The sequence below is a fragment of the Nilaparvata lugens genome, chromosome X (assembly GCF_014356525.2).
Source record: "Nilaparvata lugens isolate BPH chromosome X, ASM1435652v1, whole genome shotgun sequence".
NCBI classification, from domain to species: Eukaryota; Metazoa; Arthropoda; class Insecta; order Hemiptera; family Delphacidae; genus Nilaparvata; species Nilaparvata lugens.
The window spans coordinates 73112355-73130257 of record NC_052518.1 but is presented as its reverse complement, the minus strand read 5'-3'; the positions used below and the strand labels follow the sequence as shown (position 1 = coordinate 73130257).

The 17903-nt window shown below is 33.2% G+C and overlaps 2 protein-coding genes across 6 annotated transcripts in view; one reads left to right on the top strand and one right to left on the bottom strand.

Annotated features, from left to right (window-relative positions):
- LOC111060715 (rhomboid-related protein 2) overlaps window positions 1–10293 on the top strand; it is a 177026-nt gene extending 166733 nt beyond the window's left edge. For all 3 annotated transcript variants that reach the window (XM_039441593.1, XM_039441594.1, XM_039441592.1), the window contains 3 exons: window positions 5014–5361; window positions 8418–8531; window positions 10004–10293. In XM_039441593.1, the coding sequence (XP_039297527.1) occupies window positions 5014–5361; window positions 8418–8531; window positions 10004–10171 (630 nt within the window). In that variant the 3' untranslated portion in view covers window positions 10172–10293. The remainder of the gene's footprint in view (window positions 1–5013; window positions 5362–8417; window positions 8532–10003) is intronic.
- Window positions 10294–11072: 779 nt separating this feature from the next.
- Window positions 11073–17903, bottom strand: part of LOC111060542 (serine proteinase stubble) — a 107565-nt gene continuing 100734 nt past the window's right edge. For all 3 annotated transcript variants that reach the window (XR_005573014.1, XM_039441587.1, XM_039441588.1), the window contains 2 exons: window positions 13024–13181; window positions 11073–11569 (listed from right to left, as the gene is read on the bottom strand). Coding sequence is in view for 2 of the 3 variants with exons in the window: in XM_039441587.1 (XP_039297521.1) it covers window positions 11414–11569; window positions 13024–13181 (314 nt within the window). In the remaining variant the exon portion in view is untranslated. The remainder of the gene's footprint in view (window positions 11570–13023; window positions 13182–17903) is intronic.

The window sequence follows — 17903 nt, the reverse complement described above, 5'->3', positions numbered from 1 at the left end:
TTGTAACAGAGCCAAATATTGATTAGTTTCAGGTCTTCAAGTATATGTTTGTAGTTGTGGTTCTGAATCTGTGGTGTAGTATAGAGCAGTATCATCGGCATAAGAAATGAGAGTGCCTTTGAAGTTAGCATTGCAAAGGTCATTGATATAAACAAGAAAAAGTTCACTTGATAGAGCTGACCCTTGAGGCACGCCATTTTTTATGATAACTGAATTACTCAAGGAACCCCCCAAATTAACTCGCTGAGAACGTCCCGATAGAAAGCTCTCAAACCAGCTATTACATAGTACATACACCCCTTACGCCATCATACAGTTTTCTCAGTAACTTTCTATGATTGACACAGTCGAAAGCTTTCCTGATGTCAAGGAATAAACCTGCGACTTTTTTACTCTCGTTCACACCAGTATAAAATTTAGAAATCACCCTTTTTATAGCATCTTCCGTTTTAAACCCAGCCCTGAACCCAAATTGGTTGTTGCAATAACATTTATTAGATTTAAGATAATTCTGTAATCTGTTCTTGACTATTTTTTCTAAAAGTTTTGAAAAGACATAATAAAGCTATGGGTCTGTAATTATTCATTTATTTTGTGTCTCCTCCTTTAAATATGGTTATTATAACACTCTCTTTGAGTTGACACGGATATGTTAAAAAACTGTTGAAAAACTCAAATTGTATAATATATAAGATAGAATTTTTGAAAGAGGTTCTTTTGCAGCTTTAATTATTGATGTTGTAATCCCATCTTTACCCGGCGATTTTCTACTTTTAAATCCATTAATTAATTTCTGTATCGGCGATTTTCTGTATCTCAGATGAAGATGTCGGCGTAAAAAATAGGGAAGATCTGGGTCGGTTTTCAGTGAATGTATTGTTATATATGATGTAATCAGCTTCGGATGTAGTAGAATTATGATCTGAGACTAAATTTGTGAAAAAGTTATTGAATTCATTAGCTATCTCTGCTTTATCTGTAATAGTTTCACCTCTAGCATTTGTTATTTCCTTAATATTGGTGATCTTGTTCCTCATACCGATAAGAGAGTCAACGATACGCCAGCTCTCTCTTTCGTATTGTTTTTCAGTTTGTGATAGGTATCAAGATAAAATTTCTCTTTTGTTTCAATGATCTCTTTCTTTAAAGTGTTACGGAAAGTATTGTTTTCTAATTTTAAATTTTCAATAAATTGTGGTTCATCCAAGCCTTTCGAACTTTAACCCTATTAGATTTTCTTGTTTCGTCTTTCGTAGATTCATCCAGAGATTCTTTTAATTTGTTAATGAAATAATTAAAAGCTATATCCACGCTGGTGCATCTATAAATATCTGAATCGCTTATTTATGAAAGGCCTCATGTCACATTTTCAGCCATTTTTAAAAAGTGACAAAAATCAATTCTCAATGCAAAGCTGCATCGTTTACTTATGAAAGGTCTCTTGTCTCATGTCTGTATGCTTAGTAACACAGCCGTTCAGAATGCGTATATTTATGAAAGGTCTCTTGTCACTGACAGGAGGCTCTACAAAACCAAACCGCTGCTCAGTAAGCAACAGCTGTTATGTTGCGCTTGCGTAGAAGTGTTGCGACTATAGTGTGGTCCACGTTATAATGGCAGTGAATAAAGATAGAAGAATTAATAGTGATACCGATTCTGTGCATTAATTAATTATATTTCTACGCTGTCAAAGACATTGTCATCGTTGTGACCTAGAAAAATATAGTATCACCGGCTTTGTCAAATGATAGACAAGGATAGCAAAAATAAAGTTGATGAAATACTGTCATTATAACGTGGACCTCACTATAGTAACCGTGCCGTGACTAGGTTCTAGGTTATGTTCATGTTCAGCTGCTGCTTACATTATTTACAATCATTATTACTGTCTAATAAAGTATAATATTGTTGTTAATAATTATTTGCATTATAAAACATTGCATTATAAAAAATGTACAGCTTCTGTTGAAAGCCAGAGAGCGAAAAAGGTAAACGGGAGTACTTTACTCTCACAAATAAATATCATGAGTTTGTTTGTGAGAGTTCCAAAAGAGGATGCATTGCAGTATCTGAGTTCATTAATGGGATCAATGAAAGACATTTCAATTTATTGAACAATCAATCAGCTGCTGTATCAATGCCCACCAAACAGGCATATGATAACAAGTGGTTAATCAATGAAGAAAAATTGAATGATTAAAAAAACACTTCAATACATCCCTGTTGAATTCAGACCATTCTATAACAATATACAAAATTGGCCAACGAAAAAAGGCAAAAGGCAAGAAGTTTGATTCAACTTTTGTACACTTTGCTAGATTACTTTAATCAGTTCAAACTAAATAGTTTATCAGTATCAATTTGTATTATTCATTATTTCTATTGGATTGTACTATTTCACAGTTCTATTTGCTTTATCTTGTATTTTTGATGGTTGATACAGAAAATTGAAATGTCTTCTATCGATTAAGGAGTGTTATGATTTCACAATGTTGCAATGTCTTGATTTCTAATGATCAATGAACTAAAAATATTTCCAATCTTTTATTGAAATTATGTTTTATAATTATATGAGTGATTATTCAACAAAATATGTGTATTATTCCAACAACAAAACACTTCCAGTTGTGATAAAAAGTTGAGCTTTATTTTTGAAAGGGCTCTTATCACACATTAATTTATGAAAGGCCTCATGTCAGTATTTTATATTGTTAATAATTATGTGAGAAATTGATTTGACATTTTGTGAGCAGAATATATGTATGTGAATGTGATTGAAATAATAATTGGAATTGAAAAAACTGGAATTATCAACAATGGATTAATATAAGAGGCATTTTTTTAGCTGCTGAAAAATTGACTTTAAGTGACAAGAGGCCTTTCATAAATAAGTGATTCAAATATCAGACCAGTCAGAGTTCATAACTAACTTCGCGAATTTATTTTCATCAATTTTTTTATAATGTATGGTGTTCGGAGTAGTATTTTCTAAAATATCAGTGAATAATTCTAACATGGAGTGATCTGATATGTCATTATGACAGACTACGCCTTCAAAATTCATTATGTTTTGTATTCTGGAGCTTGCACGGATGAATAAATGATCCAAACAAGATGATGACCTGTCTGTTATTCTTGTGGGTTCGTTTATGTATGAATCAAAACCTTGACTATTCAAAATGTATTTATATCTATCCACTATAGCAGCGGGACTTAATAAATCTATGTTCATATCTCCAGTGATGATAACGAATTCATTTTCTGTTTTGACTAAAGCGTCGCTCAGGTCGTTTAAAAAAGAGTCTATTTCAACTCCCGTAAATCTATAGAATGCCAGAAAACAATTATATCAAAATTGTTTATATTACAATGCAATTTAATTCCATCAGCCGAATTTAAGTTGAGCTTCTCAAAATCTACTCTTAACTCTTCCTTGACATAAACAGCAACTCCCCCTGCTCTATAAGAATTGTTGCACCTTGCCATTTTTTCGCACCCACAAGTACTTAAAATTACCCTCACCTTTAGCCTTTTTTGCCAACGCTAGGAGACGTCTTCTTTCGGGACATAAGCTCTCGTTCAGGTAGATTGGAGAGATCTGCTGATGCCCAAGGTGTCGCGTAGAGAAGTCCCTCTTTATTCTTCTTTTTTGCAGCAGGGCCTCCTTGTCGAAACGCCTCACGAATTTGGCTATAATTGCAGGCGGTCTGTCTCTGTCTTTGGATGGAAGTCGGTGACAGTTGTCGACCAGCTTCTCGTCGATGGGATTATCCAACGCTTTTCTCACTGCTAACACCAGGCTTTTCACGTCCTCATTCACTTCAGTTGGAATTCCTTGAATTTCGACACAGTTTACTCTCGAATATTGTTCTAAATGGCATACTTGTTTTTGAAGTTTAAGATTTTGATTTTTTAAGAATGCTATTTCTTCGTTTTGTCTATTTTTTGTAAATGTACGTTCAATTTGCTGTCCTGTACCTCGTTTTTTTTTTTAATATGCTCTCAACATCGTTGTGGCAGAAATTAATGGATCCTCCTAGATCCATCTCCAGTTGCTTCGATTGCTCCTCCATATCGCTGAGCTTCTTCTTAATGGAAGACAGGGTAATCTCCTCCTCAGATGTTTTGATTGGTGAGTTGAGCACTACACTCTTCCTTCGTGCGTCAAGACAAGTAGGGCACTTCCACACGTTATCCGAATCTTTCAGAAACTTAATGTCAGATTCCTTGATATTGACACACTTACAATGGAACGAAACATTGCAAACTCCACAACTGATTAGAGGAGTGTTCTCGCTCCTCAAAGACTTACGGCATACACCACACGACATTTTTATGTTCAGTAACGAAGTAAAAATCTTCAACGAAGTCACTTTACGTGGACAGGACGAACACTTTAAGATTGTACTTGCTAATAATTCTATAACCTGAAAGCTCACTACTAGATCGTTTGAACGAAAACAAAACGGCACTATCAAATCAATTTTAGATAACAGAGCTCTAATGCAGCACGCACGTCTGTTCTCAATCACGGCTGAAGCCATACTGAAAAAATTAATTATCATATTCATATCATATAATTGGATATATTTAATATATAACTTGAGTACGGTATTTATTTATAGTGAATTAATCAATAATTCAACTAATTCTATTATTCTAATTTTTAGTATTAACCATTTATTAATTAATGTTAAATATTGACATTAATAATCTCCATTGAAGACTGTGTGACTGTGTCAAGAAATAATAATAGTCACGATGTTTGTTTCCAAATATATTTGCAAATTTAATTACTTCCTGATTGAGCAGTGGGGAATGCATTTCACCCCTGATGAGGAACTTAGTAAGAAAACCTATTTATTTAAATATAATATAAAATATCATTTTTAAATATAAGTAGGTACACGTAACATTTCAATTGTTTGACATTGTGTTATATATGCTGTGTTTTTGCTAAATAGGATTTATCCCCGTAACGATCATCGTTAAATATTCTATTGGATTTTGCAGATAGCGGTGTTCGCATACGATATGTATCTGACTGGTGATTCGATATTTGGTCCAGCAGCTGACTTCTTCATCTACAATCCGTTCAAACGATCTGAGTTTTGGCGTTTCCTGACCTACATGTTTGTACATGCTGGAATTGGACACTTGGTAGTAAATCTAATGGTGCAGATAATGCTCGGAATTCCCTTGGAGATGGTGCATGGCTGGTGGCGGGTCTTGGCCATCTATGTAGCTGGAGTGATTGCCGGATCTTTGGGAACTTCTATTTCTGATCCGAAAGTTTATCTAGCCGGAGCTTCTGGAGGAGTGTACGCCATTATTGCTGCTCATTTGTCAACCATAATTCTTGTAAGTATATTACTTCAGAAAAAAGATAGAATAAGGTTATATTATGCTATCTTTCCTCTATAATATCAATTGGAACTTATATTAATTCTGAATTCCAACTAAATTCATCAAATTGTCCATGGAGAAACAAGGAAACACAATGCAGACCAAGACCAAAACATATGACTCTATTTAAAAATTACAATTAAATTATCAAAAAATGAAATTACTGAAATCATGTCTATGGTGGTTAATTTTGTGTTTCGAAGGCTGATAAAAATAAATCTGGAATGCCCTAGTTGGCTGATCATGACTTACGTTGTTACGTTATTACAGAACAAATACACGGAAAACATTAAGAAATACGCATCAATCCTGTCAGCCTTCTTCGCCGTAGAATTGAGCTCTCGTATCTCTCAGAGTGTAGCTGGTTACTTTGAGGGGGGTAAAGACACGAAGAAACATTACGATTATGAAAACATGTAGCAATGACATAAAATGAAATTTATTACTGGTGGCTAAAAAATGTCACCTGTTCACCTGTGAATGTGTAGTAGTGTATCACATTGAACGGCGAATCTCCACCAGATTCTCAAAAAGTTTTTAAATAAATCGTTCGACAGTATGAATAACACATCAAAATAAAGAATTAGAAGGTAAAGAAAAAAAACGTTATAATAAACACAATGTTATTCTTCTTCTTCTTCTTCATCCTCCTTGCCTTTTTCCCATTATTTGGGGTCGGCTCTCCTCGATCTAAGTCTCCAGTTCGATCGATCCTGGTTCGTCTGATTTGTCAGGTTCAACTGCTTCATATTTTTATGAACTAAACCTTGCCATGTGAGACGGGGTCTGCCTCTGCCCCTCGGCTGTGTCTCCATATCAAGTACTTTCCTTGTCATGTGATTGGGTGAACGTCTATATTCACATATCCATACCAACGCAATCTTCCTTCCATTATCTTCTTATATACTGGTGCCACCCGGAAACTGCCCCGAATATGCGTGTTTCGAATATCGTCCAGTCTAGTCACACCCCCTGCCCATCTCAGCATTTTTATTTCAGCAGAATAGAGTTTCTCTTCTAGCTTTTTTTTCAGGGGCCAACACTCACTATCATATAACATTGCTGGTCGCACTGCAGCTTTATCCACTTTTCCCTTGATGGGCACAGGCATTGTTTCGGCGCAAAGTACCCCCGTTAGCTCTCTCCATTTAATCAACACAATGAACACAATGTTAACGGTCATTTTTTTGATTTCAAGAAAACTCAGATTAATCATATTCACGCTGCAATTGAAAGCAATGTTATATCACCGATCAAGGTGGGGCAGTCAAACGTCACAATTTTAGGTATTAAAATAAAATTAACAGAAAATATTTCCAAGTCATCTATTCCAAAAAATTGTTAGAATACAAATTGAAATGTTGGTAATTTTGGAAATTTACAGAAAAATTGTTACTTTTTGAATATTACTCTAGTGAGGAGACGACCATAATTTAGTACACATTGTCCAATTTTCACTAACAAATAGTTATGAAATAATTCCCGTGTATTGAACTGTATGATGATTGTCAATGTTATTCGGTAATAACTAATGACATGTATTAAATAATTGATAAATAAATGGCTTTCCTGTTTGAAAAAGGCGTACGAGGCGGAAGGCGAAAATTTAGGTGGAACAAGCATTGTGCACTAATGAAATTTCGGCAATTTATTTTCTAAATATGCTGTGACAATTATTGAAACAAGCATTTTACTCCATGGTTGCTAACTCCCAAATGTGTTGAACATTTCGCTCACTGCTGCTTCCCCCATTATGGACCCCTTATTCCACACTAGCATTGCTTGTGCGGTTTGGCTGCTCTACTGTGTATGAAGAAATGGATTTCGTCTGAAAATCTATTGATTTTCTTCTTCTGATTTTACAGAATCAGAATTTTCTGTTCTCATTTTCACTTTGGGTGCTATTTTGTGAAATCTGTTTAGGTTATGCATTTTCACAAACCTTGGAGTTCTCAGTAACAGACTATTGAAGGTGTAATGTGGGTGTTTGAAGTCTCAATTTTGATAATAAGGTTTAACTGGTCCAGTCATGGGTTCGATTTCTACTTTTTCCAACCTTTTTATGCATCATCTCTCACGTCATTACAATCACCAGGCTCTATTTAAGCTTTGCAAAAAACCAAACAATAAAAAAATCATTCCTCACGAAATTGAATAAAACTATTTTAAATCTACTGTTTCATTGAAACATTTTGATGTACTAGTTTTTATACCAGTATCAATGTCTAGTAAACTAAGACAATCTTAGGTCTTATTTCCAAAACTATTGGCCTGGTTGCTGGTTCTTGTATATCTTTCAAATTTGACCGTTGAAAAATGAATTCATTAACAGAAGCAGTGACAGGTGACGATAATGTGAAAACATCTAATTCTCCATTGAACTTGAAGTGTATTGTTGCAATATGTGCTTCAGATATGTGCATGCTTAGTAGCTTTTCAATATGACCGTCAGAGCTCTTATCGTTGTTTACTGGCTATACTGTATGCTTGGTTGCCGAGCAACTTTTGAAAAATTAGTTGTGTATAATGTGGCATTAAACATTGGATGGAATTTTGTCAGTTGATTAGTTTATTGAACGATTTAAGGCACAATTGGACTTGAAAAGTGTTCTAGAAACTTTAATGGATCATTAACTGCAATGATTAGTGAATAAGCGTCCTAGAAACCATACTGTATTAACTATGGTCGATTTGTCAATGATTCGATTCAATTTATTTCACCAAAAACACAAAACCAATACAATGATATTAGAAAAAAAAACAATAATTATTATTCTAAATATCTATATCAACTATCTGTAAAATACGGCTGAAGGTAAAGAACTACTGGCATAAGTGAAACACTTGTTCGCCAGTAGGAGTAGAGACTTATTAACTGTTTCTAAATCTTAAGCTAATAATTTAAAATGGAATCTTTTATGCAAACAATGGAAAGTATATTCAAAATAGATTAATTGTTTTTTTTTAAATATTAACTATAAAATAAAATATTTGATTTTTTTTTGTTTTAGAATTGGTCGGAAATGCAGTTTGCAATTTGGCAGTTGCTCATCTTTTTGGCTCTAGCAGTCATCGATATTGGAACCGCCATCCATGATCGATATGTGGCGCAGCTAAATAGAGAGGTGGGAATTGAAAAATATTTCTTCTTAGTGTTTCTTAACATTTATTGTATTTGAACATTTTTATAGTAACTTTACTTCAATTACGTATTCACTCATCAAAGCTGGCATTCAGTTCTTGATTGCTGACTGCTACGGTCGATTAACGGTCACGATAGGAGGAGTTTCGAGACACAGGCAGGAGTCAGTGTAAGATTACCTGCGCTCCGAAGATGTCATTTGAGATAATGACGAAACGTCAGAAAGTAAGTGAAACTGCTTATCGGATGTACCCGGTTGATAATTTACCATATATATATATATATATATATATATATATATATATATAATATATATATATATATGTATGTATGTATGTAGCACATAACAGGAGTCACGATATAAATAGATTGAAAACACTTAAAAACTTACATTAGAAATGAGAGGGAAATTGTCGGAGTCTGAGTCTCCTTCCTCAACCGAGCACAGACTGCAGTTTTGAATCCAACGGTCCTGTCGTTGGATTCAAACGGTATAATATAAATTCATATGCATTCATAGGCCAAGGTTAAAAAAATAATTTTACACTTAATATGTTGAATACTAATAGAATCTAGTAAGTTGTGGAGCCACTGACATGCCTCTTCTCCAGCATCATGAACTTGTGTCAGCCCTCCATGATAGGAGTGTTGTGGACACTCAGATATTACGTGATTCATCGATTGAATTTGTCCACATTGTCACACAGGATAAGAGGTGTATCCTCATGCTGTCATCAGCTCAGCACACCTCCCACTTGCGTCCTGAACCGGTCAAGGCCACACCACTCTACGTCTTAGCTGGGTGCCAGGGACAATGTCATTAGGGTCATCCACAAAACCTTTGTACCTAACCTCTCCCTGCAACAATCTCAGTCTCCATAACTCCTTCGCACTTCTTATTTCTTCCTGCTCATCAAGTCTCAAGTATCTTCTTGACTTGAGGCGCCTTGGTGGAGGGTTAGCCAAATCTGTAGAGACTGGGAGATCCTCATGAATGTGTTGCAACTGGGAAATGAACTTGTTCTTCTTCTCAAGCCGTCTGAGATCTGGAGGCATGATATTATTAAGCACAGGCAACCACTCAGTCTCTGTTGGTCTCAATGTCCCACTAATCCTCCTCATAGTTTCATTGGAAACTGTATCAATTCTCTCAACATGTCTGTTGCGAGCCCAGACAGAAGAGCAGTACTCCCCTGTGCTGAATAGAAGTGCAAGACTTGATGTTCGAAGGGCATTCATGTCACAACCCCAGTAATGTCTCCCGGCTACATAGGCCAAAGTCCTTTTCAGGGCAATCCAGATAGTTACGATTACTTTAAATTCATTATATACAATTCTCTGCAAACTATTAATGAGGATTCACTTTTTGAACTTACATTTATATATTTTTTAAAGTTTTTGTAATTTGTTATTTTTATTGAAATTTATTATAGGATGATTAATTTGATGTTTCAGATTGGGTATGTAGCTCACTTGGCTGGCGCTATAGCTGGACTGTTGGTTGGTTTGGTTATCCTTCGTAATTTGGCTGTGCGGTCGTGGGAGCAAAAACTTCAGTGGATAGGGCTATTTATATATATTGCTCTTATATCAGTAGCAGTCGCATACAATGTATTCTCTTGAGTGTTCATCTTTCACAAAACAGTATTATTTATTTTTGCTGAAGAGTTATCCTACATTTTTTACTTAGTTTTGTCACTTGACTGTTTAAGGAAAGTAAAGCGGCCTCGCTGTTTTAAAATGTATTTTTACTGACTCTTGACCTTACTAGTATTTACCATAATTTGTATATGATGAAATATATCATATTTCATTGAATTGAAATATTATCAACCATTTCAGGCCATTCAGAATTCAATTTAAATCTTAATTCAAATGGGTATTAAAAAACGGGACGTTTTTATGAGATAATTTTTTAAAATGTCTTGAAGGACATCCTTTTGTCCTTACTTGAAATAAGCTCCGTTAAGACTACTAGATCTATACCAGCGATGCTTCAAAGTGATCTGTAGGAATACTTGCTTGCCTCCTTCCTCTCGTTCTTGTCAAGTCTCATGACTTTTCTTGCGCGGGAACATGAAAAGTTCTAATTCACATTTTCAATAAAAAAATCAATTTCCAGTTCAATTTGCATATTGTGAAGAATAAAAGACTATTAAAATAAAAAAATGTCATGAACTTACAAGTTTATGCCGATATGAACTAATAAAGATAAGATAGAGTTTAATTTTCGTTTCAGCTTTATCATTGACAACTTGTAGATTTTTATTATATTGTCATGTGAAAATGATAGGCTAATACTGATATGAAAAATGCTTTCTGACCGTCTGATCATGTTGTGTTCCATTGTTCAATTTGAATACTAGTGATCTCTTATATAATTCAAGAAATCGGTAATTAATACTGTATGGAAGACTGTTATGTGTTCGTTCTCAATGCAGAGATTAGGTATCAACTATTGATTGAATCAACAAATCTGAAAATTAGTACAAAACTTGCTGAAGAGGGTTGAATAAAACTCATCTTGTGTTTGCAAAATCAGTTTATAAATAAAATATATGCATTTCTGAAGTTGCGATCATTCAAACAGCAAATGAACAAAGGATTTCACCTTTAGTTGAATACAAAAAACAAACAATCGTACAAAATGTTACAGTGAACGCAACTAAGTTTCACACTCTCTTGACGTGACGTGATGTGTATGCCCAAGCAGCAAGAACCTAGTAATTTCTGCGTTGTATAAGTTCATCAATAATCAATCACTGATCATTTTTCGTCCATTATGGACGGAACTTTGGCAACAAAGGCAATTTGGTATACCTGAGCTATGACTGAGATTTTTTAGCAATCATGAAACGTTTGCATTCAAATCATGACTTTGTCAATCCATGGAACAAACTTTTGTATGTTCGTATAGACACCTGGTAAGTGCTCTCTTCCACATCCTATACCCCATGACACAAGGCCAATCAGTACTTTTTTACCGTCAAGAGTTGTTGTCAATGGTCCTCCTGAGTCTCCCTGCAAAAATGCAAAATTTTCTAGTCTATAATCTATAATACAATAAATAGAAGGAAAGAATTATTGGCTTATACGGTCATGTAGGGGATAGGAAATTTAGGAATCATTACGTCATCATTACGTCTAAACTACTGAGCTGATTAACTTGAAATATTTTGCATTATATACTTGATTCACCGAGGATGGTTATAGGCATATTTTCAGTCCTTCAAGATTCCAGTACATCAAGTTTTCAGTTTGTTATACTTTGTTTGGGAGTGGTCACAGATAAAATAGTGTATTCAACGGTATTTTATATCGTCTTATTCTTTTTCTATCTATATTCTCTTCTTCTATATCACTATTCTTTATATAAAGGTATGAATTGGCTTATACATACATGGAATACGGCATGGAAAAATATAATTAAATTGTTAACAACTTTTAAACCTTCACAAACTATTGACAGTTTTCTTTTATACATTATGGTGAAATACCACGTGAGTCAGAATACAACACCTCTATTATAGAAATAATATAAATTTCATGTTCAGGACACACTAATGAGTTGTAAAACTGAGGAGTAGTAGTAAATAGTATGTAGTAAGTAGTACTATTGAATTGATCATTCGATAATTTACTCATTTCACACAATTAATTACCAGTGTAGTTAGGTAATTTCAGTAATAATTGTGGATAATTTATAGGAATATCACTTTTTTAAATACAATTACGAACAATCAATTAGGTATTAGACCTTTAATAAGGAATTCCCGAGGGATAAACAATTATTCATTAGCAAACAGTAAAGCTTTTCATAATCACCGTTCGCCTTGGAAAACGGTTCACATATTATTTATTATATGAAAGAAAAAATAACAGGCCGAAATTAGAATTGAGGTTCTCTAGCCTGGACCTTGAATTTCTGAGTTTCAGGGCCGTATTTATTTTTTTCCATCAATAAAAAAACAAATAGAGATTTAACAGATCAATAAAACATCAATTTAACAGATATAATTTGATATAACAGATCAATTTAACCGATCTTATCTATAAATATTTTGTATATTCAAAAAGTAGTTATAAAAGATTGTTTAGTGCGTTCTTAGCCAAGCGCGTTTTGATTACCTGACAACCAATGACAGGAAGCGATCGTAATGATTCTAGTATCTAGTCGCTAGGCAATCAAAGCGTACGTGAAAATGAAGGTGTTGTTTTTCACAATAACAAAAAACTTTATTGTGTTCTTCATAGTGAGATTCAGCGAACCTTTATTGTGTAAAGTCTTGGCACTAAAAAGCTGCCCCAATTTCCGTTGCGTTGCTATCACCCGGTCGCTTTCTAGGCTATATGTAAACAGCCAAACATGTACGTAATATTTTTATGTCTCAAGAAATATTGCAGCAGCTTTGTATTATCGTCTGGTGCAGAGTTTCATAATTTGAGTGAATTGCGAAAAATTGAATGGAACCTACTTGACAACTGTCTCTGCCACCTTCCTTGAATCCAGCACAAAGGAAAACGTCGTGTATTTTCTCCCTTCGTCCAGCCGCTCTGAACCAAGTCTGGCATCTATCGTTTGGTATCACTTCCACATCGACCTCTTGTAATACTGTTGGCACTGTCGATACTCCTAAAAATTCAATAATTATTCGAAAATTAATATTCAAATTAAATTTATACTATTGAGTTAGTATGATAATACTAACCACTACGAGTAGTTTCTATAATATTTACATAATCTTCCTATTAACACACATTTAGGACCAGGACATTCAACAGGACTATTACAACACATTAATTTATTATTTTCATTCCTCTTCACCTTGATTTGTGCAAATAAACATAACTTACTTTATAAATTTTCTATGGCGAAAACTATAGATAACTTACTGTATAAACTTTCTATGGCGAAAACTATAGACATAACTAACTTACTGTATAAACTTTCTATGGCGAAAACTGTAGTAATCTCTACCATAGAAAGGGTCTATTAATGCAATAATTTGAATTTTTCATCGAATTCAAATGACTACAATTTACAGATGGAAATTTGTCACCTGGTCATATGGGACATGTATATGAATCATATATTTATCTCATATTGATCAGGATTTTAGAGTTTTAAATTGGAAAAGTTTAATGAACAGTGTTTTTGTCTTTGAACAATCTTTGTCATCGACAGAAGGATTGTTTATTTAATTTGTTGTCAAAATTAATGTAGCTTCTCTTTTGTTTTTAATAACAAACGTGCCGCTTGTGCGACTGATAAAAATATGTACTTGAAATGGCTTTCATGTTTGGCATTGACTGAGTTTATATTTAATACCCAAAATTTAACTTTTGGTCAGAGAGTGTGTGTGTGTGTGTGTGTGTGTGTGTGAGCTCGTTCGATAGGACTGAAAGTTAAGTCCGGCTGATCCAGTGAAAAAGGCTATATTTCGGTTCGTTTAATAGTACAATTATTCTGTCACAGATCGGGCAGTATGAAAATGATTGTATTGTTAAGGGAGACGGGTTCTGAGCCTATTCATTGGTTCAGTTAATATTTGTTCTTTTAAAATACTTGAGTCGCGAAATACCAGTGGATGCCAAAGTGGGAAGCTATTTCAAAAAGGTAGGTGACTACTGAATCATTGTTCTTAAATTTTCATAGCCACAAACATTGAATCATCATTAGCAGCAAGCGAGTGTTTTTCCCCATTAATTCATATCAAATATTGTTTTATAATCAAATTAATTTTGTTTTGTTCAAATGTATATATGTTAAAGATTCATTAATTAAAGTTCTAGTTATTCTGTTCTTTTCTTGTTATCATAGTTTTTTCCCCCTTACATGTTTGGTGGAGGCTTCTCCCGCCGTTCCACATCTTGCTTACATATTTGGTGGAGGCTCAAGGGTTTTTAATCCAGCTTTTAAAATTTGGACTTTTCCGGTTACCTCATTGAAGATTCAATTTTTGTGGTTGCATTTTGCATTATTGAATATATGTTTTTTTCAGTGAAATTATGAGTCAAGTGTTTGAGTTTAAACCTTACGGGGCTCTAGAAACAGTTAGTAGGATGAATTTAGAGGATTTATTGAATTGGAATATTGTGGAACAATAATTGATTACTAATATTGAATTTTAACGGATGGAGAATGATAATTATAATTGAACAGATTTTGAGATTCACGATATTGGAAGATCTACGATTATTGATTTTGAGATTTTGAATTGCAAAAGCTATGGCAATTGAAGATTTTGTACGATTGCAAGATTTATTATCAATTCTTATTAGAAAGAATTAGATATTTATGATGAGATGAGAAATTAATGATTATTAAGATATGATTGAATAGGATAAATTTATTATTATTGGAGAGATTTCGATATTTGAGATATGGAGAATTTATGATCATTGAAACCAGATTAATTGGAAATTTATTATTGAATTGGATTGGAACAGATTAACAATGTAAAAACTTAGACCGTTACTATTACCGAAATTTTTTGATGGAAAAGATGAAGAATTTGATATTGATGATTTTTTCAAATATTTTGAAAAGGTTGCCTTGGCGAACGGTTGGGATGAAAAGGATAATTTATTATACTTGCGGTTTTGTTTGAAAGGAAGTGCTGAGAAATATTTTGACGTTATTGAGAACGATTTGACTCGACAGGACAATTTTGTATATATGCCAGTGAAAGAAAAATTGGTTAATTTCTATCGATCTCCTCTCAAATTGTGGAAACTAGTAAAGGAATTAGATACTTGTAGCATGGAATTTGAAGAAGATGGTAGAGATTTTGTAGCACGAGTCTTATCCCTATGTAGAAAAGAAGATTCGAATATGCATGAATCTCGGATTATCAGGATAATTTCAAGAGGTTTGTCTTCAAATATATTTGAAAGAATTATAATGTTATCAAATAGTACTATTGTAGAATTGTATAAAAATATTGAGAAATATGAATTATCATGTCAGTATTTGAATGAGTGGAAATTTGGTCAGGTGCAAGTAATTAATGATAATATGGAACCAGAATTTGAAGAACTATTGGAAATCGGAAATGAGTTTGAAATTGAGAATTGTTTAGAAAATGCTATTATCTCTGATGATTTTGATTCTTGTAATTATTATGTTTCGAATGAAGTGGATGTATATTGTCATGTTAGTAACTTCGAGATTGAAAATGGGTTGGATGAAGTTCTTATTTGTAATGATTGTGATTTGAATGAGGAAGATATAATTTACAAAGAGGATAAAGATAGGGAAATGATTAAGGAAGAGTTATCAGATTTATCGGAAAGTGATTTGGATTTCTCTTTTACGATTGATAACAGGCCGATTGAAAATTGTGTGAACTCTGGTATGCGTAATGATTGTGAATCTAGAGGAGTCAAGATACATCAGAATGTTAGTCTCGTGAATAATAGGACTAATAGAAAAAGAAGACGTAAGAAATGTAAAGTTTATAACGTTAATTATGCTTATCGGGTTTATAAAAGGATGCATAGAATTTGTGAAAAAGAAGGCTATGATATTAGAGTGTGTTCTTTTGATGGCAGAAAGTTTTCGGAAAATGCTAGACGTAAGAAAGCATATTTTACTGATAGTACACATGAGTTTAGTACTAGGCATATTGATGAAAATGTTTTAGACGGCGGTCCATCAAATAATGATATTTCAAGGAATGAATTAGAAGGTTGTATAGTCACTGAATCAGGTTCTACTTTGGAAGGTGTTAGGCACAATGGAATATATGTTAGAAGGAAATATTCTAATACGGATGATAAGAAATATTCATTCTTCCATAAACACGAGATTGATCTTGGAGATATTAAAATGAATTATAGCCAGAAATGTGGATTAGCAAATGGTGTTGAACGAAAAATTTCGGACTCGTGTTCAGAATTGGAAAATATTAAATGTGATAGTAAAATTTTTTTTAACAAGATGAATGAATCAATTATTGATAAACAAGAACCAGGCCATGGAAATAGTATATTGAACCGATTACAGAAAAAATTTGAATCAGCGATTTGTGTGAACAGTGAAGGTGAAAATACAGAGTCAGATTTGAATTATTGTAATTATCCGAATGATATGGAGAATAAAAAAAGTGGACCAGATGAATTTTTTAATGAGAACTCAGTCGAAAAATATTATGAAATTTCGGATATCTTATTACAATCGGGTAGTGAGAATGTTTTAGAAGACGTGTCTCAGTTGAACAATAATAATGAGAAATCAGGCCTGCAAACAAATCAATCGAGAATAGAAAAGCAGACTCAGCGAATGTATTGCATGAGACAGTATTGCTCGTAGAATGAGGCATTTAGCTAATTTATAATTGTCATTCAATTATCAACACTGATCAGTGATATTCAATATCTAATAATGGAAGAAAATTTTCGCTTTTCTTGGTATTTGTTAGTAATAGTCCAAGTGATAATATCTTCATATATTAGTTCTTGATTCATTTTAATATGGGATTGCGTTTGAGCAATGGATAATTTTGATATTTTTACTAATAACGAACTTTTCAATTTTGGGATTAAGGGGTTTGAGTTTTGATATAGGATTTTTGGATATGATACATTATATTTCGTTATTGAGTTTAATTTTACTATAAATAATTATTAAGTGTACATACTTGAGATTTGGAGTACGAGTTTTATTGATTACTTTTCCAAATTTGTTTTTATTAGTAATGTTATTAATATATTATAGTTGAAAAGGCTGCAATTAGGTTTTGGAGATGGAAAATTAACGATATAAATCTTTATATTTTTACTACGTTTGGTTTTAGGATATTTTGTTATTGCAATTTGAAGCCTAAGAGGTTGTTAACCAGTTTTGATATAATAGTTGAAAGTTTTTTTAACATCATACATGCTCCTTGCATTGAAGGTCAGGCATGTTGAATTATTGCGAGTTGAGGTCAATGTCAGCAATTAGATTATTTGTCACGTTTACTACTGTAATTTGACTTGTTAACTAACGTTTTGTTTTGATTTCAGACATGACTCCAGAGTTTATGAACTAATATTAATTAATGTGGTCTTTTATAATAGGTTTCTTTTATTCAAAGTAAATAACATGAAACTAATCACGTCCAGTCAATCAATTATTTATTTTGTTATGATTTCAATCAGAAATTAATTACCTTTTATTCAATTATTGTTTTGAATATTATTGTTAATGTTAATAATGGTCGAATTTCATAGTATGTACAGAAACTTGTCAAATAGTTTTCTACTTAATTCATGTATTTTTGAACTTTATCTTTATTGATTTTTTCAAGTCATTTTATCGAATTCGAAATTTGTTAAATATTATTGTCGTTTCTTGGCTTATTTTATCATT